The 27,283-nt window shown below is 43.7% G+C and overlaps 1 protein-coding gene across 1 annotated transcript; it reads left to right on the top strand.

Annotated features, from left to right (window-relative positions):
* Positions 1–2,621: 2,621 nt before the first annotated feature.
* Positions 2,622–21,437, top strand: LOC132831461 (ciliary microtubule inner protein 4). The gene is made up of 7 exons (XM_060849621.1): positions 2,622–2,674; positions 2,778–2,801; positions 4,909–5,007; positions 12,513–12,940; positions 14,449–14,593; positions 16,384–16,494; positions 21,006–21,437. The coding sequence occupies exons 1-7, from the start codon at positions 2,647–2,649 to the stop codon at positions 21,083–21,085; spliced, it is 915 nt and encodes a 304-aa protein (XP_060705604.1). The 5' UTR covers positions 2,622–2,646; the 3' UTR covers positions 21,086–21,437.
* Positions 21,438–27,283: the final 5,846 nt, after the last annotated feature.

Here is a 27,283-nt window from a genome sequence, read left to right as displayed (position 1 = left end):
ACCTCTATTGCCACTTCCTTACCACCCAAAACCTGGAGGAAGAACACCTCGTATTCCACTTCGGGACACTCCAACCCAAATGCATCAATGTGGATTTCACCAGTTTCCCCATTCCTCTCCCCCTACCTTACCCTAGTTCCAACCTTCCAGCTCAGCACTATCTGTCCATCTTCCTTCCCATCTATCACTTTTACCCCTACCTCCATCCACCTATTGCATTCAACTACCTTCCTCCCAGTCTCTTTCCCCTCCCCCCATTTATCTCTCCACCCCAAAGGCTCCAAGCCTCATTCCTGATGAAGGGCTTTTGCATGAAACGCCAATTTTCCTGCTCCTTGGATGCTGTCTGACCTGTGATTTTCCAGTGCCACACTCTTGACTCGAATCTGCAGTATTTAATGAGTTTCTGGTCAATGGTGACCTTTAATGTTGATTAGTGAGGAATTCAGTGATGGTAATACCATTGGAATATGAAGGGGCAGACGTTAGATTCACCCTTTTTGAGATGGTTACTGCCCCGCCTTTTTGGGGTACAACTATTACCTGCAATGTGTTAACCCAAACCTGATAATACCCAGTTCTCCTGTTTGGATGTGGACTAATTCAGGATTGGCATAGTCTTAGGGTACTGAAACAGAACGTTTAGTCCAACTCGTCCAGGCTGACCAAGTTTCCCAAACTAAATTTGTCCCATTAGCTTGTGTTTGGCCCTATCGCTCAACCTTTCCTATTTGTGTACCTGTTCAAATGTTGTTTAAATGTTGAAACTGTACCTGCATCAACCACTTCCCCGACAGTTCATTCCACGTATAAGCCATTCTCGGGCGGTGGGGGGAGAATAGAGAGGAATTGCCCCACGGTTTTATGTTTAAACTCTTTCCTCTCACCCTGATTATGCTGTATAGGTTTTGCCTGCAGTGAGAGTTCAAAACTTTTTGTTTATTCGCCTTGTGTGTGCCCTGCCTGATTTTATAAACCTCCTAAGGTTACCATTTAACCTCCTACATTGAAGGGGAAACAGTCCTAGACTATCCAGCCTCCCCCTATAGCTCATCTCCTCCCGTCTTGGTAGTATCCCTGTAAATCTTGTCTGCATCAGCATCGTTTCCCCCCCACCCCCAATTTAATAATCTTCCTACAGTAGTACTGTACATTGTGGTGTTAACGGAGGGCTTTGGATCTGATAATTACGCAGGACTTGGTTCAGTAAAGCAAAACTAGTTACATGATGTGAAGGAGTAGGTTGTGTTATTGACAACGATATAGCAAAGTGTCATTGATAGCTTTATAAATAGATGCATCAAATTGGAAAAAAAATTGCTAAGCTTCTCTGAAACAAATTGGACCCCGCTAACTACGGTTCCCAGTTCTGGGTATCTAAAGGATGGGAGAAGGTTTAAAACATTGGGAGGGGGGCAGAATCGGGGCGGGCTGGAAATGTCTAAAGAACTGGGCCCGTGATTTTTTTCCATGCCTGTTTAGCAGCACACTAATTTAATAATTGCTACTATGCTCAGGTCTGAAAGGTATTTTTTTTCGCAGGCGATCCGAAATGTGGAAGTTTTTATTAATTCATTACACCTCTGCAGTCCCCGGGGGTTCCTCAGCAGCCCGCCTTGTGGAAGAATGCAGAATCATTGATGACAACTTCCACTTTTTCTCGATATTCTGCGTATATATGCAGTATCCCGAAGTCGCTGTCCGTCTGATTGTTACGCCTAACACCATATCACCACAAAAAAGAACGCTGTCAATCTATCCCATTGGCAATTTGCTAAAGTATAAAAATTCGGCCCCTCTGTGTGCCATAAATCCTTAATTATATTTGAGATTCCCTGCTCTTTGATACGAAAAGTTCTCCAAAGAGAGTCTAGTCATAGAGCACGGAAACAGACCCTTTGGTGGAACGAGTCCATACCGACCACATATCCTAAATCCAGTCCGATTTACTAGCACTTGGCCCATATCCCTTTTACACCCTTTCCCTTCACATACCAGATGTCTTTTCAATGTGATTGTACCTAAAACACACACAATTGCTGGAGAAGCTCAGCAGCGTCTGTAGCAAGACAAATCGAGTTCGGGTTTCGAGTCTGGTATGCAGTGGAAAAGTGAACTGTTCCGCACGCCACCGATGCTGCAGTTTTTTTTCATTTTCTGTGTTTGTTTCAGATTTCCAGACCTGCACTATGCTACACTCATTCTAGTTGGAAGATTTAGTGATCTATCTTTTGCCCGCAGCAGTTCAAGATTACTTGTTTAAGACTTGGCGTTAAAATGCTAGAGGGAGATTTGAAAAACGGAAAGTGCCGGAGAATCTCAGGAGGGATTGACAAATCTGTTCCCGGTATTAACAATAACTCTAGTTCCAACAGTCTTCCTGAGAAGGGAGTCCTGTTTCCATTCTGGAAACACCCCAGTCCAACACCGGCATCTCCAAATCATTTCCATTCTGTTAGTTGCTACACTTCAATCGAATATTCACTATTGTTGCCTTGGCAACCTCCGATACATTCGAGCTGCACGTGATGAGTACGACGCTTGTTGGTTGGTGGAGCTCTTGGACAGACAGTCCTGATTGGTAACTTGAAGACCTTTGTAACTGCAGCCGCATTGGACCAGCCGCAGCCATCACTGGGAGCTACGATGGATCCTGAGTGTCCTCAGTTTCAAGGTTGGTAACTACTACGACCTGAAAACCTAAAATCGCGAAATGTTTTGCAAAGTTGTTAATGATACAAAAATTAAACAATTGATGCTTTTTATTTTTTTCCCAGTTTCGGAAACGGCTGCAATTACAGGTAATACCCTTTCCCATTATCTCCGATTCTACTTGGATGGATTTAAACTCTCGGTTTCACAGTAGAACTGGCTCCAGCAATGTCAGAAATCCGAAGGGGCTAAGTTTTTAACTTTTTTAAAAAAAAACAGCTTGCAACATGTCACCAAGCTATTGCAAAATATTTTTGTAATCAGAAGTATGGGAAGGAGTGAGGCACATTGTAGTTTGAGATCAGGGAAGCTTAGAGACGGCGCACTGAAAGTAGGGACGGCACAGTAGCACAGTGGTTAGTACTGTTGCCTCTCAACGCCACAGGACTTGGGTTCAGTTCCTGTCTCGGGCGACTGTGTGGCGTTTGCACATTCTCCCCGTGTCTGTGTGGGTTTCTTCCATGCAATCCAAAGACCTGCAGCTCAGGTGAATTGCCCACAGTTAGGTGCATTAATCAGGGATAAATATAGGGAATGGGTCTGGGTGGGTTACCCTTCAGTGGGTTGGTGTGGACTTGTTGGGCCGAAGGGCATGTTTCCACACTATAGGGAATCTAATCTAAAAGACAAATTTTAATCCAGAATCAAAATTTCTGGAACAGGCAGAGGACAGCTCCATAACTGGAGAGAGGCAACAGACTCGTTATGTTTCATCATAATCCAATTCCTAAGGGAGGTGTTTGGGGAATGAACTATGTTGTTAATACTGTAGCTGAAAAATGTGTTGCTGGAAAAGCGCAGCAGGTCAGGCAGCATCCAAGGAACAGGAGATTCGACGTTTCGGGCATAAGCCGCCCTTCTTCCTGAAGAAGAGCTTATGCCCGAAACGTCGAATCTCCTGTTCCTTGGATGCTGAGTGACCTGCTGCGCTTTTCCAGCTACACATTTTTCAGCTCTGATCTCCAGCATCTGCAGACGTCACTTTCTCCTTGTTAATACTGTATAAAGGAAAGAAGCAAATGACCACCAATGGGAGTGGGAGCTTAAGCCACACTGCAATACAAGCACTTCATCAACTGAGATTTCCCAGACAAACCTAGCACTGGCTTATTTTGGTGATCTCTCTCGTTCTGCTTAAAAATGGTCAACAAAGATCATGAAGATAAATAAGCCTGGCCTTAACCTGCAGCCATCTCTACCAGGAACAAGGGAAAAACAAATAATGTTACCAGTTATGATCTTACTGAATAGTAGAATGCACATTCCTACTGCTAGTTCTTTTATAGGATCATGGAATTCCTACAATATGGAAGCAGGCCATTCAACCCATCAAGTCCACACCAACCCTCCATTAAGCATCCTACAGGAATGCACCCTGTCCTTTGTAATCCTGCATTTCCCATGGTTAACACATCTAAACTGTACACAATGGACAATTTAGCATGGCCAAACTACCTAACCAGCACATCGTTAGACTGGGAGGAAACCAGTTTACCAGAAGAAACCCACACTGACACAGAATGTGAAACCTCCACAGTCATCCGAGGCTGGAATCAAACCTGGGTCCCTGCTAACCACTGAGCCATCATACTGCCCTCAGAGTTTTTCCAATTCCAGTGGTGTCCCTCTGAATTATTTCTATTACATAAGGTGGGGAAGCTCATTACAGTTTTGGAGAAGTAAAAATGAAATCTGGCTATTAAGTATGCTTTGTGAGAACTTAGATTAGATTCCCAGAGTGTGGAAACAGACCGTTCGGCCCAACCAGTCCACACCGACCCTCTGAAGAGTAACCCACCCAGACCCATTTCCCTCTGACTAATGCACCTAACACTATGGGCAATTTAGCAAGACCAATTCACCTAACCTGCACATCTTTGGACTGTGGGAGGAAACCGGGGCACCCAGAGGAAACCCACGCAGACACGGGGAGAATGTGCAAACTCTACACAGATGGTCACCCGAGGCTGGAATCGAATCTGGGTCACTGATGCTGTGAGGTAGCAGTGTTAACCACAGCCACTGTGCTTACCTAACTGTGTGTGAATTGAAATGCATGTCTTATGCAGATGAGGCCTTCATTTTAAGAGTTACGCATAATGGGAGGCCTTTATTAAAGCTGGAAAGTGCACAAAGACATCTTTCCAAGCATAGCTTTTAAAGTTCCTTTGCAAAATAAAATTAACTTTTTTCTAGATCAGCTGACAAAATCCGAAACTCTAAATGCTGGAGGCCAGAGGTACCCTGGTCGATCCCTCTTTGGTACAACGTTGGATAGCAAAGGTTTCTACAAAGGTAAAACAACTATATGGACTAGAATGATTCATGTTTGGATTTGTACAGTGGCTGCACTCTTAACCATGTTGTAAATTTAAGGCAAGTGGGATTCTATCATTTGTTTACTATTTTTTATTTCAAAAATATCTTTTATTCGTAAATATTTTGATGATCTGTACAATTGGTCATGTCATACATACATAAACGTTCCGTTTCTTTGCATACAGAGATCAAGTAATCATTCGTATAGAGTGCCTGTACATTTACTATCCATATATTTAGCTGAGGCGTCAGCGGAGCCCCCTTAGTGCGTGGGCCCCCTGTTCTTTGGCAGGCGGACGTTACACCGTGGTCTTTTCCCACGGCTCCTTGGCGGCAGCTGCCCCAAGCTTCAGCGCGTCCCTCTGCACGTAGTCCTGGACCTTGGAATGTGCCAGTCCACAGCACTCAATCGGGGTCAGCTCCTTCAGCTGTAAGATCAACAGGTTTTGGACAGACCAAAGAGCGTCTTTCACCGAGTTGATGATCCTCCAGGCACAGTTGATGTTCGTCTCGGTGTGCATCTCGGGGAACAGACCGTAGACCATGGAGTCCTGCGTCACGGTGCTGCTCGGGACGAACCTCGACAAACATCACTGCATTCCTCGCCAGACTTCCTCTGCATAGGCACATTCCAGAAGGAGGTGTGTGACAGTCTCGTCCCCCGCGCAGCCGCTTCGAGGGCAGCGTGTGGTGCGGCAGAGAGTCCGGGTGTGCACAAAGGATCTCACAGGCAGAGCCCTTCTCACCACCAGCCAAGCCATGTCTTGGTGCTTGTTGGAAAGTTCTGGCGATGAGGCATTCTGCCAAATGGCTTTGACAGTCAACTCAGGGAATCGCTCAACACGATCCGCCCTCTCCTCTTCCTGAAGGGTCTTGAGGACACTATGTGCTGACCACTTCCTGATGGACTTGTGGTCAAAGGTGTTTTTCTTCATAAATTTCTCCACGGAGGACAGGTGATACGGAATGGTCCAACTGCTTGGAGCGTTCCGCGGCAGCGAGGCCAGGCCCATCCTTCGCAACACCGGGGACAGGTAGAACCTCAGTACGTAGTGACACTTGGTGTTTGCGTACCGGGGATCCACGCACAGCTTGATGCAGCCACACACAAAGGTGGCCATCAGGGTGAGGGTGGCATTGGGTGTGTTTGTTTCCCCCGTTGCCCAGATCTTTATACATTTGAGTCATTTCAGAGCCTGACCACCTTTGATCTCCATATAAAATGGAAGATGGCCTGGGTGACTGTGACTGCACAGGTCCGGGGAATAGGCCAGACCTGTGCCACATATAACAGTGCCTCAAACCTGATGACCAGGTTTTTTCCCTCAATGGAGAGCGACTGTAGCTTCCATCTGCCCAGTTTCTGCCTCACTTTCTTGATATGCTCCCGCCCAGACTTGGCGCAAGCCCCAGCCCCCCCCGAACCAAATACCCAGCACCTTCAGGTGGTCAGTCCTGACAGTGAACGGGATGAAGGATTGGTCAGCCCAGTTCCCGAAGAGCATGACCTTGCTCTTGCCTCGGTTGACCTTGGCCCCCAAGGCCCGTTCGAACTGGTCACACATGCACATGATTCTGCGCACAGACAGCAGATCCGAGCAGAAAGCAGTGACATCATCCGTGTACAGCAAGGCCTTAACCTGCAGGCTCCCGCTGCCAGGAATAGTCACCCCTCTCAGGCTCGCATCCTTTCTGATGGACTCGGCAAATGGCTCTATGCAGCACACAAACAAGGCAGGAGAGAGAGAGGGCAGCCCTGCCTGACTCCGGATCGGACTGGGAAGCTATCTGATTCCCACCCATTGATTGAGACTGCACTGACGATGTTGGTGTAGAGCAGTCTGATCCAATTACAGATTCCCTCCCCAAAGCCCACTTTTGGAGAGAACATCTCTCATATACCCGTGTGATATCCTGTCAAAGGCTTTCTCCTGGTCCAGGCTGATGAGGCAGGTGTCCAACACCCTGTCCTGCATGTAGGTGATTGTATCCCTGAGGAGTGCTATTGTGCTGGATAATGGAGTATTTAGATGGCTTCACTCACCACACATTTTTGCTAACACTTACGCCTACCCCTCCTTTCTCTCATTCCTCACACATATGGTGACTACAAGGAAAAAGGTCAGAGGATGACAATTCTGCAAAAGTAACTTGCTTCCTGATTTATCCAAAATTTTCCCAACATATGAGGCACAAGTCAGGAATGTGATGGATTACTGTGTACGTGGCGGGATGAGTGTGGCCATGACCACATTCGAGTTTGACATCGGGGCAAAGCAGCATGCTTGATTGGCACCCCATCCACTAAGTTTGTTCACTCCTTTTTGCCGCCACCGCTGCTCTGTGGAGTAATATGCCATGTACAAGATAAACTGCAGCAATTGTCAAATCTCCTTTAACAGGGCACTACCGCCACCACCACCTCCCCACCCCCAAAATAAAGCCTGTGATCACTACTACTGCTAAGAAGGATAAGCTTAGCAGACACCTAAGAATGCCACCATTTGCAAGTTCCCTTCCAAGTCTCTCCTTCCTGAATTGGAACTATACTATAGTGCTTTCATTGTCACTGCATCAAAATCTGGAACTCTATACAGAACAGGACTATGTAGATTGCTGTGGTTCAAGAAGATGACTCACTTCTGCTTTCTCAGGAACAACAAGGATGGGGCAATAAGTTCTGGTCTAATCAATAACACCTTCTTCCTATGGTATTTGTCTGTAGAAGTTTGGTTTAATGTTCATTAAAAGCTCTGTGGAGCTTTTCATGTCCCAGTCAAGTTGAGTTGAAGCATAAGCAGGACTATACAAAATTTTAGCACTGTGTTGGGTTGAGATCTCTCGCACAAAAGTTATTCTGTGGAACAATTTTGAAGAGTACATGAGGTCTTCCTAATGTCGTCTTAACCAATAAAGCAAGATCAATCAAGGTGTTTACGGTTCACACGGTACGTTATTGCACAAAATATGGAGTTTCGGAATTGAAGGTGATTTAGCGAATTGGATCAGAAATTGGCTAACTGAAAGTCGACAGTGGTGGCTGATGGGAAATGTTCACCCTGGAGCTCAGTTACCAATGGTGTCCTGCAAGGATCTGTTATGGGGCCACTGCTGTTTGTCTTTTTTTTGTAAATGGTCTGGATGTGGATGTAGAAGGATGGGTTAGTAAATTTGCAGGTGACACTAAGGTAGGCAGAGTTCTGGATAGTGCTGAAGGATGCTGTGGGTTACAGAGGAACATAGATAAGATGCAGAGCTGAGGATCTGCAACCTGAATGCAGATGCTCTTAATAACTTGGGTGGTAATAAAATGGCTTCTCAATGCAAATAACATGACAAAATTGCTTCTAGTTTGCAAATTGACAATTCTGCTAAAGCTGGATAAAATGACTTTTACGTTATTAACTGCTAATTCTGCTGTAGCTGCATAATTGACTAACCACCGTCTGCTTCAATAACGATTAGCAGACAATGCTGTCTTTACAGCATAGAAATAACTAAACAAGACAAAACATTATTGGCCATCCTAACTGATCTTCAGATGCTGGTGCATTGGCTCAGTTAGTGAAATAAGGGTGGTCTAAGTGTTGGAAAACAAAGTTGGTTCCCAGGAAATATCATTGGACTAAATTAACGGTCAAACAAGTGGTATCGTATATTGATTGGTAATTGTTTGAATGTACTGTGCGATCATGGCCTGCACCCTCCTTTAAGAAAGGTATAAAGATGCTTTTGGTTTTAAACCATGTGCACAGCTCTTGTGAGGAACACAAAGGTGTATAAACTGTTTCTGGGCGCTCTGTGTCCAGCCGTATGAAAAATAGTGAAGTCTTAAAAGCCAAACCAATTGTGAGTGTTTGTTGACCAGTTGTGAAACCGAGACACCCCATTGGGGGTCCAGATCTTCAGCGCTGGGCAGAGAAGTGGCAAATGGAGTTTAATGTGGGAAAGTGAGGTAGTTCACTTTGGGAGAAATAACAGGAATGCAGAGTACTTGGCTAATGGCTAAATACTTGGCAGTGTAGATGAACAAAGAGATTTGTGTCCAGGTGAATAAATCCCTGAAAGTTGCCACCCAAATTGATAGGGTTGTTAAGAAATCGTATGGTGTGTTGGCGTTTATTTGTAGGGGATTGCTTTTCTGAGCCACAAAGTCATGCTTCAGCTGTACAAGACACTGGTAAGGCTGTACCTGGAGTAGTGCGTTCTGTTCTGGTCACTGCATCAGAAAGGATGTGGAAGCTTTGGAAAGGGTTCAGAGGAGATTTACTAGGATGTTGCTTGGAATGGAAGGAAGCTCTTATGAGGAAAGGCTGAGGGAACTGAGGCTGTTTTCATTGGAGAGAAGAAAAGTTGAGAGGTGACTTAATCGAGACCTAAAAGATAATCAGAGGGTTAGATAGGGTGAAGAGTGAGAGGCGTTTTCCTCTGGTGAAGGCTAACACGCAGGGGCATAACTTTAAATTGAGGGGTTGATAGATTTAAGGCAGATATCAGGGGTAGTTTCTTTATTCAGAGTAGTAGGGGTGTGGAATGGCTTACTTGCAATGGTAGTGGACTCGCTGAAGTTAAGGGCATTTAAATGGACATTAGGCAACCATATGCATAGTAATGAACGACATAGGTTAGATGGCGCCAGATTAATTCTACATGTCGATGCAACATTGAGGACAGAAGGGCCTGTACTGCGCTGTAACGTTGTGTCCTATGTTCCAAATACATTAGGTGAAGTGAGGACTGCAGATGCTGGAGATCAGAGTCGAGAGTGTGGTGCTGGAAAAATAGAGCAGGTCAGGCAGCATCTGAGGAGCAGAAGAATCCACATTTCGGTCATAAGCCCTTCATCAGGAATGTTTCAACAAATGCACAAGTGGATGTTGAGTGCAAAGTAGCCTTGTACCTGTGGTACCTCCCCAATAGTTAGCCTAGTAATTTTTAATGTCAAACATATGTGTCTTGCATCAGTTAGTTACGGCAAACCTCAACTTAGTATCTCCTGTTGAATAACATGAGATTGAGATTCCCTTTCCAATCTAACATCCAAGTGGTTAAGTGCAAATGGAAAAACTGTAAATACTGGTCATACTCTAGGGCAAGAGTTTCACGATAGGCAAAAGCGAATTGGGCAGTCAATAATTCAGACGAAATTCAAACTCTCCTTCCACCACTGAAATGAAATTATGTAGCCCAGCATACCTTCCAGTTCTTACGTTGCCAGTCTTTTGGTCTTGTCATGTTGTAAAATTATTGTAAATGGGGGAGGCAATGGGCTAGTGGTATTATTGCTGGATTGTTAATCCAGAGACCCAGCTAATGTTCTGGAACCCAGGTTTGAATTTGCCATGGCGGATGGTAGAATTTGAATTCAAGTTTTTTTTTAAAAAATCTGGAAAAGTCTGATCATGACCATGAATCCATTGCCAATTGTCAGTAAAACCCATCTGGTTCGGTCATGTCCTTTTTAGGGAAGGAAACTGTTATCCTTATCTCGTGTGGTCTCCATGTAACTCCAGGCCCTCAGCAACGTGGTTGACTCTTAACTGCTCTATGGGCAATTAGGGATGGGCATTAAGTGCTGCCTTGCCCGCAATACCCACAATAAAGGACAAAAATGTTATGGAGCAGATCAAACCCCTCAATATTCACTAGGTAGTCTAGACCCAAACTTATTATTCTTAAAGGTAAATTTAAAGTGTTGTATTTCAGATGCAGTTCAATTGGTCAAACTACTGGATTTAAAGCAAAACACACTTTATTCATCTACAATAGTTAAAATACAACAAAAATAATTGGAACAACTCCATTCTATTGGAAAACCTATCAGAATAGTCGTCTGTTCTGATATATTGCAATATTTCTGTTCCTGTGCAATAAGAAAATTGGTTTAAATTGTGCTGCTATTACACAATGGGACCAGAGTCGCATTATAGCTAATACATGTAAGGAAAGTTCGCTTTCTACAAATGGTTTAAATGCTTCAATCACATTATGGCCAACTTGCATTGAAGAAAAACATGTTATAGCAGAACAGACTGCACAATAACTGTTGCAATATAGTAATATCCTATAATCACACCCTTTGAAAAAGACAACTTCAGAAAACAGATTGCCTGCTACAGGAGTTGCATGCGAGACAGACCCCCCAGCTTCTTGGCTGTACATGGCTTGGAAAGGGTGGACACTAGGAAATTGTTTCTGTTAGGTGAGGAGACTAGGACCCGTGGACACAGCCTTAGAATTAGAGGGGGAAAATTCAGAACAGAAATGCGGAGACGTTTCTTCAGCGAGAGAGTGGTGGGCCTGTGGAATTCATTGCCGCAGAGTGAAGTGGAGCCTGGGATGCTAAATGTCGTCAAGGCAGAGATTGATAACTTCTTGATGTCACAAGGAATTAAGGGCTACGGGGAGAATGCGGGTAAGTGGAGTTTAAATGCCCATCAGCCATAATTGAATGGCGGAGTGGACTCGATGGACTGAATGGCCTTACTTCCCCTCCTATGTCTTATGGTAACCAAGATAGGGGCAAAAAAGACTTTCCACTTCAAGACCCCAACAGCAATTGCTGAAAGCCAAAAGTAAAATCCTTGTTCTGTGGGAGTTCAGCTGCACCATTCAGGCTGCTTCTATTATTCCAACTTTTAAAAAGAAGAGCCAAGGTGTCTCAAGCTGCTCACTTTAGTGATGCTGGTAGAGCTCAGCACCTCTGCCGTTCTTAAAAAAAACACAACCAGGTTAAATTAACTTAAAACTGCATCACCGTGAATCATCAGAAATCTTGTCTGTGAGCCATAAGTTGTGGGTTCAAATTGGGCTTCGTGGATGATTACAAAGATCAAAGACCAACACTTAAGTGTAATCCTGAAGGAATGTTGTACTGCTGGAGGTGCTATGGGCGGCACGGTGGCACAGTGGTTAGCACTGCTGCCTCACAGCGCCTGGAGACCTGGGTTCAATTCCCGACTCAGGCGACTGACTGTGTGGAGTTTGCACGTTCTCCCCGTGTCTGCGTGGGTTTCCTCCGGGTGCTCCGGTTTCCTCCCACAGTCCAAAGATGTGCGGGTTAGGTGAATTGGCCATTCTAAATTGCCCATAGTGGTAAGGGGTAAATGTAGGGGTATGGGTGGGTTGCGCTTCGGCGGGTCGGTGTGGACTTGTTGGGCCGAAGGGCCTGTTTCCACACTGTAAGTAATCTAATCTAATCTATCTTTCTGAAGAGATGTTGAACCTCAGCCCATTTTGAACAGATGTAAAAGATCCTGTGATGTGAATTTTGAAAAAGCAGGATTATTCTCTGACCTGGCCCATGTTTCTCTTGATCAAAAAGCAGATTATCTGTTCACTGTTTCTGGGTGCGGATCAGCTGCCATGTTTCTACATTGCAGCAGTGAATAAACTTCAAAAGCTGAAGTGCTTTGAGATGCAAAATTGCAGTTTAAAGATACTGTGTAAATGCAAATCTTTTCCTTCTCTCTTAATTACAGGGTTATCAGAAGAAGAACAAAAAGTTGCCACTGTGCCAAGCGATGCAAAACCAGATAATCTGTTGGAACAGCACAAGTGCAAGCCTGAATCTGTAAATATTACTAAATCTGGGAATTGCCTTGATTTATTGAGAACGACGAGCCCAAAATCCAGAAATACCAATGGCACCAAACGGGATGTTAGGGACGACAGCTCTGAACCAAAGAGATCTCTTAAAACATCTCTTGATGGAAGAATCACTGGGCGGCAAATTGACAGAGAAAGATCTGTGCCTTGCACACCTAGTGCGATGACCGATGGCACACAGTCACCATTGTGTGAGGCTCTGCAGCAGCCCCCCAGTCAAGAAGTCGAATGTATAATTCCCCAAAATATTAAGCACAAGTTTAGAACCCATGTTGTGGATGAGCTGCTAACGGATGATGAGGTGAGTGTGGAAAGAGTACTTGTGTAGTTGGTTTTTGCACCTAACTTGGTGAACGATGGGGATGGTAACTTCGCAGTAATGTTACTGGATATTTCAGTCATGGCTCAATGGGTAGCACCCTCAGCTCAGCACCATTAGGTGGACTCTCTTAAGCTGCACTCCAAAGATGCGAGTGTATAATCAAGTAGACCACCCTTTTGCAGTACGGAGGGAGTGCTACAGTTTTGGAAAGGCCATCTTTCAGGTTCATTTTAAATTTGAGGTCCTATCTAACATTGATGACACAGTCTTCTAAGATCCTGTTACATTTCTCAAAGAAGAGTAAGGGGGCTATGCCAGATACTCTGGAGCGATTTTATCTCCGCTTCAAAAGATTATCTCTTAATGATATAGTCTATGGAATCTTGCTGTGCATTAATTTATTGCTGTTGCCTAAATTGTTAAGTGAATACTCTTTTTCTCCTCCTTTAACTTCTGCCTATTTTTCCCACTCTGCCTTTTTAAATTTTTACAATAAGTACCCCTGCTACAATATGAGGTTAACTGTCATAATTCTGATATTTATGATTAGATTAGATTCCCCACAATGTGGAAACAGGCCCTTCGGCCCAACAAGTCCACACCGATCCTCCGAAGAGTAACCCACCCAGACCGATTTTCCCTCTGTCCATAGTGTTAGGTGCATTAGTCAATGTAGCATGGCCAATTTGCCTAACCTGACATCTTTGGACTGTGGGAGGAAACTGGAGCACCTGGAGGAAACCCACGCAGAAGCTGGGAGATTGTGTGCAAACTCCACACAGACAGTTGCCAGAGGCGGGAATCGAACCTGGGACCCTGGTGCTGTGAGGCAGCAGTGCTAACCAGTTTTTCAGGGGTTGAAACTGTAATAATGACAAGGGATGAAAAGATACATAAGCTTTTGAATTTTATAGTACAAGACCCAGGCCAGTAACCATGAGCTGTGACTGTATGATTGGGTCTTCAGTAAATTGCATTGCTGCAGGTCTACACTGAGGTTAGCTGGTATTGCTGGGTCAAGATTAGAGTGGTGCTGGAAAAGCCCAGCAGATCAGGCAGCATCAGAGGAGCAAGAAAATCTACGTTTCAGGCAAAAAGAATTTCGTCAGGAATGAATGTCTTTTTGCCTGAAATGTCGATTTTCCTGCTCCTCGGATGCTGCCTGACCTCATGTGCTTTTCCAGCACTGCTCCAATCTTGACTCTAATCTGCAGTACCCACTTCTGCCTGGTATTGCTGGGTGCCTGTCTATTACAGGAGAATGTAGATTAACGGTGTTGCCATCCATGAGGAAATCATCTCCAACATTGTGGGTTAATGTGAATATTGGTCATTTTTGCATGAAATGATTAAGGTGGCTGGTAACCTGTGTTGCAATTCCGCACCTGTGAAGGTCTATCCTGCTGGCAAGAGGAAATTGGAGCGAGAAAGAGAGCTTATGTGATTTATCTGTTCATTCAGCCATCCTGTTTCTTGTTTCTGTGAAGGTTAGGGAGTTCTTGAGGGAAAAAGAGGTGCCAGCAAAGAGGTCGGATTCGGAGGTTCCCTCAGTACAACCACAGGAGCAACCTACTGATGAAATAAGTTGGTATGAAAAGATAGGCTATCCTCTCCGATGCAACATCTTTCCAGGTACTGCCAATTCATTCCACACGTCTACATAAAGTATTCACTTTATTATCACTGGAACATTCATTCTTTTAGAGATCCTGTACTTTCATAAAGTATTTCATTAGATTGTGGAGCACTTTAGGGAATGGTGAGGCCACAAAAGGTGTTATTCTAATACATGTCCGTTCTTTTGTAATTTTAAACTCAAGTTACATGTTGTCAGCTGATGCTATAAATAATTTTTTTCAAGTGTTGGATGGGTACATGAGGACAAAGAGCTTACAGGGTTATGGGTATATTAAATTGGTGTGGCTGGATTAAATGCAACTGCTTGCCTTTTTTGTGGAGATCCAGAATAGGCATTGCTAGCAGAGAATGGCCCCCTTCTGCGCTCTATGAAAACAAGAACGTTTTATAGGTGCGATTCCCACTTTGTTTATTTTAGATTTTGACCAGACTAAGAATAGGGCTATCCTACATGAGTTGCTGTGGCATTGATTAGAATGGATATTGGGTAATGGGAATTTTTTCAGCCCTTTGGCGCTGTAATATTCATCTAACCCAACTATGTCTGTCCTTGATGCAAATGCCTGCCTGACTCTGTCAGAAGACAGATCTGTCACTCTGGTCAGTTTAAAAACCATCACCACCATTTGCAAACTCCACTCTGATATAGCTAACTTGTGATTGCGAATCCTTGATGTTTGTTGCAATTATTCAGATCATGAATGCAGATGCTTTCATTTTTCCCGTGACTTGACTTCTAGAATAAGGCGACAGTACAAGTTTGGTAACTATGTAGAGCTTTTATTCAAAACAAATTGATCAAGGATCATTTCCTATATTTCTGTCTTAAAACATGATTTTTCTGAGGAAGAGGGGTGGGGGGAGAGAAGAGAGAGCGAGAGAGAAATGGTGATTAGTATAACAGAGCAAAAATACCTGGTTCTGAAAGCAAGTGCCTGAGTATAATCTGAATAGCAGGGAGATGATGATGGAGTAGTAATGGAGACCGTTACGCTGAGATATGGATTCCAATCCTGCAATGGTAATTGGATGTTGTTTTTCAATTATATAGGGAATGTTGAGACCATATAACAAATAATGTGTAACGATTTGGTTTCAAGGGTGTAAATATGGTTAGGAGGGTAACCAGATTGATGTTTTTAAAATGAGAGGGTTGTTTAATGAGAATTTGTTGGACAGGCTGATCTTGTTTCCACTGGTGTTTAGTGAGGGCTGACTTTATTGTAGTGTAGAAGATCCTGTGAATGGTCTTAATAAGGTGAATATAGAAAGGACTTTTCCTCTTGTGGGTCAGTCCAGAACTTGAAGAACTGAAAACAATGAGAATTCTTTCTGGAAGGTTGTGCAACTTGGGAGCTTGCCTCCGCTTCCTTCCAAGGTGGAAAGGACACAAAATGTTTTTGGGACAGAAATGGATAGATTCTTGTCGGGCCGGAGGATGGAGGGTTATCGGAGATAGATGAGAGTGTGTAGCTCAAAACACATACGTAAACCATCTTTTTGGAGGAACAGACTTGAGGGGCCAAAGGTTTGCTTTAGTTTTGTACGTTTGCACGTCCAACCCATTCTGAGCTCAAGCTTGGGATTACAGTCGATTAATGTGAACATTCCCTGGGTCACTTCTCCATATCGGGATTTCCTCTTCTGTGTCAAGTCTGTCAGTTTGAGTGGAAGATGAATTTCTGATGACTGAAGTTTTTCCAAGTTGGGTGGAATGTACGAATGGTGCTGAGTGAAATTCTTCTTTTGTATGTGGCAGACTTATTGTTATTTTGTGATGCCAGGTTTCTCGGGTAAATGGCAGAGCGAGGTACAATCTACCTACACGAAGGAGGTACATCACCGTTTCAAACGCAGCCCAGACCACTGGCATGGTAGAACGACTGATCATTTGGGTACAGTATAATTTACTTGTCCATGTGCCATTCTGCTGCAGACATTAGTTCTTTTGTTCCAGCATCAAGTCACACCAAAGCCTGATCGAGTAAAGCTGATGGGGTGTGAGTTAGACTGTTGTTCTACCTCTTTCTCTGCCTCTGTCATCCTGAAGGCAATTAACCCACAGATGCGCTTGGTCAAGACGATCAGTCCCATACCACCCAACCATAGACCCTCCCCATCAACCTCTTTTGCCTGTGACTGATGCTCAAATGCCCAGCCTTCCCACAGAATGGGAGTCCTTTTTATGCATGTATCCAGGCCCTATTTAAGCAGGAGGAGTGGCACAGTGATTAGCACTGCTGCCTCACAGCACTAGAGACCCTGTTCAATTCCAGCCTTCATGCAAACTCCACATGGACAGTTGCCCATCTCCCTGTGTCTGTGTGGGTTTCCTTTGGATCCTCCAGTTTCCTCCCACAGTCCAAAGCTGTGCCGGTTAGGTGGATTAGCCATGGGAAATGTGAGTCGAGAGTGTGGTGCTGGAAAAGCACAGCCCGTCAGACGGCAGCTGAGGAGCAGGAAAACCAACCATCTCTCAGCCCTGACACAAGCCTTATTCCTGATGAAGGGCTTATGCCTGAAACTTACATTTTAAGTTTAATCAAAAGACTTATCTCCAATAACACACAATCAAGAAAGAATCTACTATATTCACTACTGCAGCCTTTTTCTTGGAGAGACTTAAAACAACAATTAACTTATCTGATTCTGTGCTGTGAACTTCGCCCAACAGTTCCTCCAAGATTAGTTGTGAATTTCACTGTTTAATTTTCCCAGATGCACTCCGAATTCATGTATCACTGAACATCGGAGTGCATCTGTGAAAATTAGCAAACAGTAAATTTCACAACTAATCTTGGAGGAACTGTTGGGCGAAGTTCACAGCACAGAATCAGATAAATTAATTGTTGTTTTAAGTCTGTCCAAGAGAAAGGCTGCAGTAGTGAGTATAGTGGATTCTTTTTTGATTATATGTTTTTGGAGTTAAGTCTCTTGATTAAACTTAAAATATAAACCATAGCTATTAATTTAACCTGGTGCAGTGTTTTGTAGAGGAATAAGACGGTGTTATGTTCTGGGTCTGTGAAGGAGCAAAAATGGCCTTTGCAGTGATATGTACTTCTTGTCAGATGTGGGAGTTTAAAGAGAGTTTAAGGGTTACTGCAGATTACATCTGTAATAAATGCTGTTGGATGCGAATCTTATCAGATCGAGTGGATCGGTTGGAGAGACAGATAGAAGCGATGAGGAATTTGAAACAGCAACAGTATGTGATGGATGGCAGTTATAGGAAGGGGGGAAAGTCTCAGATACAGTCACATAGATGGGTTAACTCCAGGAAGGGTGAGAGAGGTTGGCAGCTAGTGCAGGAGTCTTTTGTGGATATACCCATTTCAAACAGGCATGCTGGTTTGGAAAATGTAGGGGGTAATGGATTCTCAGGGGAACGTAGCACAAGCAGCCAAGTTTCTGGTATTGAGACTGGCTCTAATGCAACGAGGGATATGTCGGCTTCCAAGAGATCAATTGTGTTAGGAGATTCTGTAGTCAGAGGTACAGACAGACGTTTCTGTGGCCAGCAGAGAAAAAGCAGAATGGTGTGTTTCCCTGATGCCAGGATCAAGGATGTCTCAGAGAGGGTGCAGAATGTTCTCACAGGGGAGAGGGGCCAGCAGGAGGAGATTGTTCACATTGGAACCAACGACATTGGAAGGGGGATCCAGGGAGATAGTGAGGAAAGAGATCAGTCTGAGATGGGTACAGCTGAGAACAGAAGTGAGTCAAACAGTCAGGGCAGGTAGGGACAAGGTAGGACTAATAAATTAAACTGCATTTATTTCAATGCAAGGGGCCTAACGGGGAAGGCAGATGAACTCAGGGCATGGTTAGGAACATGGGACTGGGATATCATAGGAATTACAGAAACATGGCTTAGGGATGGGCAGGACTGGCAGCTTAATGTTCCAGGCTACAAATGCTACAGGAAGGATAGAAAGGGAGGCAAGAGAGGAGGTGGAGTTTTTGATGAGGGATAGCATTACAGCTGTGCTGAGGGAGGATATTTCTGGAAATACATCCAGGAAAGTTATTTGGGTGGAACTGCGAAATAAGAAAGGGATGATCACCTTATTGGGATTGTATTATAGATCCCCCAATAGTCAGAGGAAAATTGAGAAACGAACTTGTAAGGAGACCTCAGCTGTCTGTAAGAATAATAGGGTGGTTATGGTAGGGGATTTTAATGTTCCAAACGTAGACTGGGACTGCCATAGCGTTAAAGGTTTAGATGGAGAGGAATTTCTTAAGTAAGTTGTACAAGACAACTTTCTGATTCAGTATGTGGATGTACCTACTAGAGAAGGTGCAAAACCTGACCTACTCTTGGGAAATAAGGCAGGGCAGGTGACTGAGGTGTCATTGGGGGAGCACTTTGGCGCCAGCGACCATAATTCTATTTATTTTAAAATAGTGATGGAAAAGGATAGACCAGATCTAAAAGTTGAAGTTCTAAATTGGAGAAAGGCCAATTTTGAAGAAGTAACAAAGAAGGTTGATGTGGGCAAAGCAGTAGATGTGATCTATATGGACTTCAGTAAGTCATTCGACAAGGTTTCCCATGGGAGACTGATTAGCAAAGTTAGATCTCATGGAATACAGGAAGAACTAGCCATTTGGATACAGAACTGGCTCAAAGGTAGAAGACAGAAGGTGGTGGTGGAGGGTTGTTTCTCAGATTGGAGGCCTGTGACCAGTGGAGTGCCACAAGGATCGCTGCTGGGCCCTCTACTTTCTGTCATTTACATAAATGATTTGGAGCATAAGAGGTACAGTTAGTAAGTTTTCAAATGACACCAAAATTGGAGGCATAGTGGACAGTGAAGAGGGTTACCTCAGATTACAAAAGGATCTGGAGCAGATGGGCCAATGGGCTGAGAAGTGGCAGATGGAGTTTAATTCAGATAAATGCGAGGTGCTGCATTTTGGGAAAGCAAATCTTAGCAGGACTTATACACTTAATGGTAAGGTCCTAGGAAATGTTGCTGAACAAAGAGACCTTGGAGTGCATGTTCATCGCTCCTTGAAAGTGGAGACGCAGGTAGATAGGATAGTGAAGAAGGCATTTGGTATGCTTTCCTTTATTGGTCAGAGTATTGAGTACAGGAATTGGGAGGTCATGTTGCGGCTTTTCAGGACATTGGTTAGGCCACTGTTGGAATATTGCGTGCAATTCTGGTCTCCTTCCTGTCGGAAAGATGTTATGAAGCTTGAAAGGGTTCAGAAAAGATTTACAAGGATATTGCCAGAGTTGGACAATCTGAGCTACAGGGAGAGGCTGAACAGGCTGGGGCTGTCTTCCCTGGAGCGTCAGAGGCTGAGGGGTGACCTTGTAGAGGTTTACAAAATTGAGGGGCATGGATAGGATAAATAGACAAAGTATTTTCCTTAGGGTCGGGGAGTCCAGAACTAGAGGGCATAGGTTTAGGGTGAGAGGGGAAAGATATACAAGAGACCTAAGGGGCAACTTTTTCACGCAGAGGGTGGTATGTATATGGAATGAGCTGCCAGAGGATGTGGTGGAGGCTGGTACAATTGCAACATTTTAAGAGTCATTTGGATGTGGACATGAATAGGAAGGGTTTGGAGGGATATGGGCCGGGTGCTGGCAGGTGGGACTAGATTGGGTTGGGATATCTGGTTGGCATGGACGGGTTGGACCGAAGGGTCTGTTCCCATGCTGTATGACTCTATGACACTATATCGACTCTCCTGCTCCTCGGATGCTGCCTGTCCGGCTGTGCTTTTCCAGCACCACCATTCTCTAATCTGATCGCCAGCATCTGCAGTCCTCACTTTCTCCTTAGGAAATGTGAGGTTTCTTAAATAGGGTTGTGGTCTGGTGGGATGCTCTTTGGAGGGGCTGTGCAGATTTGTTGGGCTGATTGGCCTCCTTTCCACCATGTTGGAATTCTATGATTCTTTGATTCTGCCATGTGCTGTCGCCAGGCCCTATTGACCATTTAAGCTCAGCTGATCAATTTTGATGGTTGACTGGAAATATGTTGAGCGAAGCCTTCGACAGTTTTCCTCCCATAAATAGTTCGTGTAGCCCCCAGGCTTGATCCAGATCTTGGCTGCTAGGAAATAGAACGATAGAATTTTGAATACTGGGAAACTCCTTATTCTTCAATGAATCATGCTGGGCAAAACAGTGATACCTTTTCCATTCTAGTTCAGAGAAGAGGGTTTTGGAAGGGTGTGAACAAGGACAAGATCTTGGGTGCTTTACATTCAAAGCTTGGCGATAAGTCGGAGATCATTGGTAGCCAATTCTTCCCTCTGTCCTGCTCTCCCCCACTCTGCCCCTGAACACTGCACATGCACGCCTTAAAACTGATCATGAAGGAAAATGATTTGTCTTGCAAATTTGCATTGTGACTCTAGCAAGGCTGTCTCATTTTTATAGGTCACTGGGTTGAGATGAATATTATCCATCAGAAATTGAAGAAAGCATTAGGGGAGCTGGAGAAACATTCGGAGAATTGAAACTACCAAGGACCGAAAACAAAGAAAACGCAACCACACCTTATTTGTTTTTGTGCAATTGAAAATAATTTGGTTTTAGTCTTAATTTGCCCTAATTGAAAATAATTGTGAAAGTTCACTCCAGCAGACATTGGTCTTTGAGTGGAGAAGAGCTGTTAGAGTAACCCTGAATCCAATGACTCCATTCCTATATCCATTGGACCACCAGGATATACATTGCTTGTTCCTTGGAGCCTATGAAGTCCCTATTATCCTTTCCATCTACTTTAGAAAGGCAGAAATCTGACTTGATCCATCCCAAGATCTTTTGGCTCCAGAATTTAAATGAGCCATCAACGTAAAATAAGATATGGCAACCTGATCTTAAATAAAAGGCTATTTTACCAATTTACTTTCGTCTTATTTAGTGAGTTCTACCCGGTATGAGTGACATAAAACATGAGCAAAATGAGCAGAATTGTCCTTTGAGCCTGATCTGCCTTTTTATTAAGATTGACCGTCTGTCTGAGTTGTCTACTCAATTTTGCCAACCAATCAGTAGCTTTTTTTCTCCATGAGATATTAATTGTTGCTCCCTTTGTGATTTGCTGCTCTTCTGTCTTGATGACTAAGAAGGCGGTGAGGTCGTGACACTGTCGATGGCTAGTAATCCAGAACTCTTGACTAATGTTCTGAGGGAGTGGGTTAAAATCACACTATAGCAGATGATGAAATTTGAATTGAATAAAAATCTGGAATAGAACCTAGCCTGAAGGCAACCACAGATAATTGTTGTGAAAACCCTTAATGTCCTTCAGAAAATTTGCCAACCTTTTCTGGTCTGTCCTCTTCTGTGGACATCAGACTCTCAATGTGATTGACTCTTTAACTGTCCTCCTGAGCCATTCGGAATGGGCAGTAAATACTAACCTTGCTAGTGATGCCTAATGAACTAATGGAAAATTCAAGGTGAATAGCTTTAGTGTATCTCTTTTTAACAATACTGAAAATGGAATTCCTCATCAATAATTAACAGCTATCTGGAGATGGCCACCCCTTTTCTATCCAGAGGAAACATGCTCTTGTATTCACCCCCATCAAGGTCATAAAGAATTTTGTTTCAATGAAATTATTTCATTTCTAAATCCAAGGGAATGTAAATGCAGCCTACTCTATCGTCTCATAGGACAATCCTTTCACCCCAGGAATCAGTCTTATTTTGAGTTACTGTAGTTTTATCTTTGGGTGGGGGGGGCCTTTCTTGCCAACCAGTAGCACACGTGCTGTTGAGTGAAAAGGAAATTACTCCTCTTGCATTAGGCCACGTGGTAGCGTACTGGTTATGTCACTGGACTGGCAATCCAGAATCCCAGGCCAATATTCTGAGTTCACATCCCAGCATGGCAAATGGTGAAATTTGAAGTCAGTGAAGTCTGGAATAAAGAGCTGACCATGTAGCAGTTGTTGATTTGCTATAAATTGGTTCTCGATAATCTGTGATATGACTAGACCAAACACCCTCAAAATATATTATGATGGTCTAGACCCTACAGTTTTCTCATGGCAACTGTGCTCCAGTTGCAGTTTGGTCAAACTGACAGGATTGAAGCAGAACACGATTCATACACTGTATTTTAAGATACACCAGGTGAAAGAAGAAATTGGAATAACAACTCTATCTAAACTTAACAGAATAATAGATACAGTAGCTATTACTAATTAACTGTTCCAATGTAGTAACATTCCATAAACACACCCTTGGCAAAAGGCAAGTTTAGAAAAATAGATTGTCTGACAAGCAATTCTCCAGTCTAGGAAGAAAAGCATAAAGATAAAACTCAGAACAGGGGGAGATGTACTGCAACTTCCACCCAGCATCAACTGCTGAAAGCTTTAAAAACAAACCTAAAAGTTCTGGACCTTTGGAAGCCTGACCCACCTGTTCAACCTGCTTCTATTGTTCCAATTTTTTTAAAAAAACATTCCAATGTCCTTCAAGTTGTTCATTTTATTGAATCCAAATAGACAGCTCACCTCTGTCTTAAAACCTCTCTTCCAAAAAAAAAATGCCAGAACAAAGTGCACCTCTTAAAGCCACAGTGTCATCACACCTGGTTGGTTCAAGTTCTTTGGGGAAGGAAATCTGTTAGTTACCTGGTCTGGCCTACATGTGACCCTGGACCCACAGCAATATGATTCCCTCTTCTTGCCCCAGTTAAGAATGGGCAATACACACTGGCTTGCCAGCAACGCCTACACAACAAATTCACTCATTAATGAACTTTTAACAAAAAACTGATTGAAGATTTGTAGCTCGGGTATCCGTTGTTGTGGTTCTGCTCGCCGAGCTGGAAGTTTTGGCTGCAAACGTTTCGTTCCCTGGCTAGGGAATATCAGTGTTGTTGGAGCCTCGTGTGAAGCGCTGCTTTGATGTTTCTTCCGGTATTTATAGTGGTTTATTTATACCACTATAAATACCGGAAGAAACATCAAAGCAGCGCTTCACACGAGGCTCCAACAGCACTGATGATGTTCCCTAGCCAGGGAACGAAACGTTTGCAGCAAAAACTTCCAGCTCGGCGAGCAGAACCACAAGAACTTTTAACAATCCCACAACAACAGAATGGGGATTCAGAGTATACTACATAGTGGAGGAAGGTGGTAGTGTGTGATAAGTGACCCTCTAACCTGAAGTGCCATGTGCTAAAACCATGATGAAAGTGGACTATGGGTACGACCTTAACTGGGATGTGGCCTAGTGAATCACTTGGAATAAATAGAGTTTGAGCTCTTATATCTTTGCTATAAAATCATTGTTTAATTAGTCCAGGTTTGAATGCAGGACATGGATAAAAGCAAATTGTTCAAAACTACTGTGGATCCCTACTTTATAAACTTACAGGTTTGGAATGAGGAAATTGTTGTACAGTGTTTGCTTTGCAAGCAGCTAAATCACTGTTAACAGTGGATGCCTTGCTGTGAAATTTGGCAGCCAATTTTCCAATGTAAACAGCTTAGCTAGCATAAACAGTGACAAGTTGAATAGAAGAGTAGGAAGCATGTGGGTTAATCTGAATGTGTATCATGGTGTTTGAGGTTAAATTTTAAATGGTTCTGATGTATTCAAATGCAGTAATGTTAAATGCTACAGTTAAACATTTAAAAATTTTGTTTAAGATTTTGGTGTGACCATACTTAGAATAGGGGAGGGGCGAAGGTCTTTGCCCTCAGGATACATAGAACATTACCGCACAGTACAGGCCCTTCGGCCCTCGATGTTGCGCCGACCTGTCATACCAATCTGAAGCCCATCTAACCTATACTATTCCACGTATGTCCATATGCTTGTCCGATGACGACTTAAAAGTACTTAAAGTTGGCGAATCTACTACTGTTCTAGGCAAAGTATGAACTTTTAAAAATCCCACAACAATAGAATGGGGATTCAGAGTATACTGTATACTGAACTAAGACCCTTACTGCTCTCTAAGTAAAGAAACTACCTCTGACATCTATCCTATATCTATCACCCCTCAATTTAAAGCTATGCCCCCTTGTGCTCGCCTTCACCATTCTTGGAAAAAGACTCTCTCTGTCCAACCTATCTTAACCCTCTGATTATCTTATGTCTCTATTAAGTCACCTCTCAACCACCTTCTCTTGAACAAAAACAGCCTCCAGTCCCTCAGCCTTTCCTCATAAGACCTCCCCTCTATACCAGGCACCATCCTAGTAAATCTCCTCTGCACCCTTTCCAAAGCTTCCACATCCTTCTAAGGCGGTGACCAGAACTGTACACAATACTCCAAGTGTGGCTGTACCAGAGTTTGTACAGCTGTAGCATATCCTCATGGTTCCAGAACTCAATTCCTCTATTAATAAAAGCTAAAACACTGTATGCCGCCTTAACCCTGTCAACCTGGGTGGCAACTTTCAAGGATCTGTGTACCTGGACACGGATCTCTCTGCTCATCTACATTACCAAGAATCTTACCATTAGCCCAGTACTTTGCATTCCGGTTACTCCGACCAAAGTAAATCACCTCACACTTGTCCGCATTAAACTCCATTTGCCACCCCTCAGCCCAGCTCTGCATCTTATCTATGTCTCTCTGTAACCTACAACATCCTTCGTCTCTATCCAGAACTCCACCGACCTTAGTGTTGTCAGCAAATTTACTAACTCTCCCTTCTACGCCCTCATCCAGGTCATATATAAAAATGACGAACAGCAGTGGACCCAGCACCGACCCTTGCGGTACACCACTGGTAACTGGACTCCAGGATGAACATTTCCCATCAACCACCACCCTCTGTCTTCTTTCAGCAAGCCAATTACTGATCCAAACTGCTATATCTCCCACAATCCCATTCCTCCGCATTTTGTACAATAGCCTACTGTGGGGAACCTTATTGAACGCCTTGCTGAAATCCATTTACACCACATCAACCGGTTTACTCTCATTTACCTGTTTGGTCACCTTCTCAAAGAACTCAAGGTTTGTGAGGCACGACCTACCTTTCACAAAACGGTGCTGACTATCCCTAATCAAATTATTCTTTTTCTAGATGATTATAAATCCTATCTCTTATAACCTTTTGCAATATTTTATCAACAACTAAAGTAAGGCTCACTGGTCTATAATTACCAGGATTGTCTCTACTCCCCTTCTTGAACAGGGGAACCACACTTGCTATCCTCCAGTCTTCTGGCACTATTCCTGTAGACAATGACGATTTAAAGATCAATGCCAAAGGCTCGGCATTCTCCTCCCTGACTTCCCAGAGGATCCTAGGATAAATCCCATCCAGTCCAGGGGACCTATCTATTTTCACACTCTGCAGGATTTCTAATACCTCTTCCTTGTGAACCTCAATCACACCTAGTCTAGTAGCCTGTATCTCAGTATTCTCCTCGACAACATTGTCATTTTCTAGAGTGAATACTGTTGGAAAATATTCATATAGTGCTTCCCCTATCTCCTCTGACTCCACACACAACTTCCCACTACTATCCTTGATTGGCCCTGATCTTACTGTCCTCATTCTCTTCTTCTTTATATATGTATAGGATCAGGGTAAACCCTAAGGCTTTCTATCTGCCAACAACTTTTCATGTCTCCTCCTGGCTCTTCTGAGCTCTCTGTTTAGGTCTTTCCTGGCTACCTTGTAACCCACAAGCGCCCTAAATGAGCCTTCACATCACATCCTAACATAAGCCGCTGCCTTCCTTTTGATCAGAGATTCCACTTCCTTCGTAAACCATGGGTCGTGTGCTCCACAGCTTCCTTCCTGCCTGACAGATACATACTTATCTAGGGGACACAGCTTTTCCTTGAATAAGCTCCACATTTCTAATGTGCCTATACCCCGCAGTTTCCTTCCCCATCCTATGCTTCCTAAATCTTGTCTAATTGCATCATAATTGCCTTTCCCCCAGCTGTAACTCTTGCCCGGTGGTATACACCTATCCTTTTCTATCACTCAAGTAAACATAACAGAATTGTGATCGCTATCACCAAAGTGCTCACCTACTTCCAAGTCGAACACCTGGCCGGGCTCGTTACCCTTACCAAATCTAATGTGGTTTCACCCCTTGTTGGCCTGTCTACATACTGCATCAGGAAGCCCTTCTGCACACATTGGACAAAAACTGACTCATCTATAGTACTTGTAGTATTGCGTTCCCAGTCAATATTTGGAAAGTTGAAGTTGCCCATGACAACTACTCTGTCTCTCTCACCCCTATTGAGAATCATCTTTGCTATCATTTCCTCTACATCTCTGGAACTATTCGGAGGCCTATGGAAAACTCCCAACAAGTTGACCTCTCCTTTCCTGTTTCTAACCTCAGCCCATACTACCTCAGTTGACGAGAGCCCAAACATCCTTTCTGCAACTGCAATACTGTCCTTGACCAACAATGCCACACCTCTCACTTTTTTACCATCTTCTCTGTTCTTATTGAAATGTCTAAATCCTGGAACCTGCAACAATCATTCCTGTCCCTGCTCTATCCATGTCTCCGAAATGACCACAACCCATGCTGCAAGTTCATCCACCTTATTCCAGATGCTCCTGGTGTTGAAGTAGATACACTTCAAATCAACATCTTGCTTGCTGGTGCCATCTTGCGTCCCTGAAACTTAATTTCGGACCTCTGTACTCTCAACCTTTTCTATACTTGAACTACAATTTTGGCTCCCATCCCCCCGCTGG

The sequence above is a fragment of the Hemiscyllium ocellatum genome, chromosome 33 (assembly GCF_020745735.1).
Source record: "Hemiscyllium ocellatum isolate sHemOce1 chromosome 33, sHemOce1.pat.X.cur, whole genome shotgun sequence".
Classification (NCBI taxonomy): domain Eukaryota; kingdom Metazoa; phylum Chordata; class Chondrichthyes; order Orectolobiformes; family Hemiscylliidae; genus Hemiscyllium; species Hemiscyllium ocellatum.
This window is presented reverse-complemented; position numbering and strand designations above follow the sequence as displayed.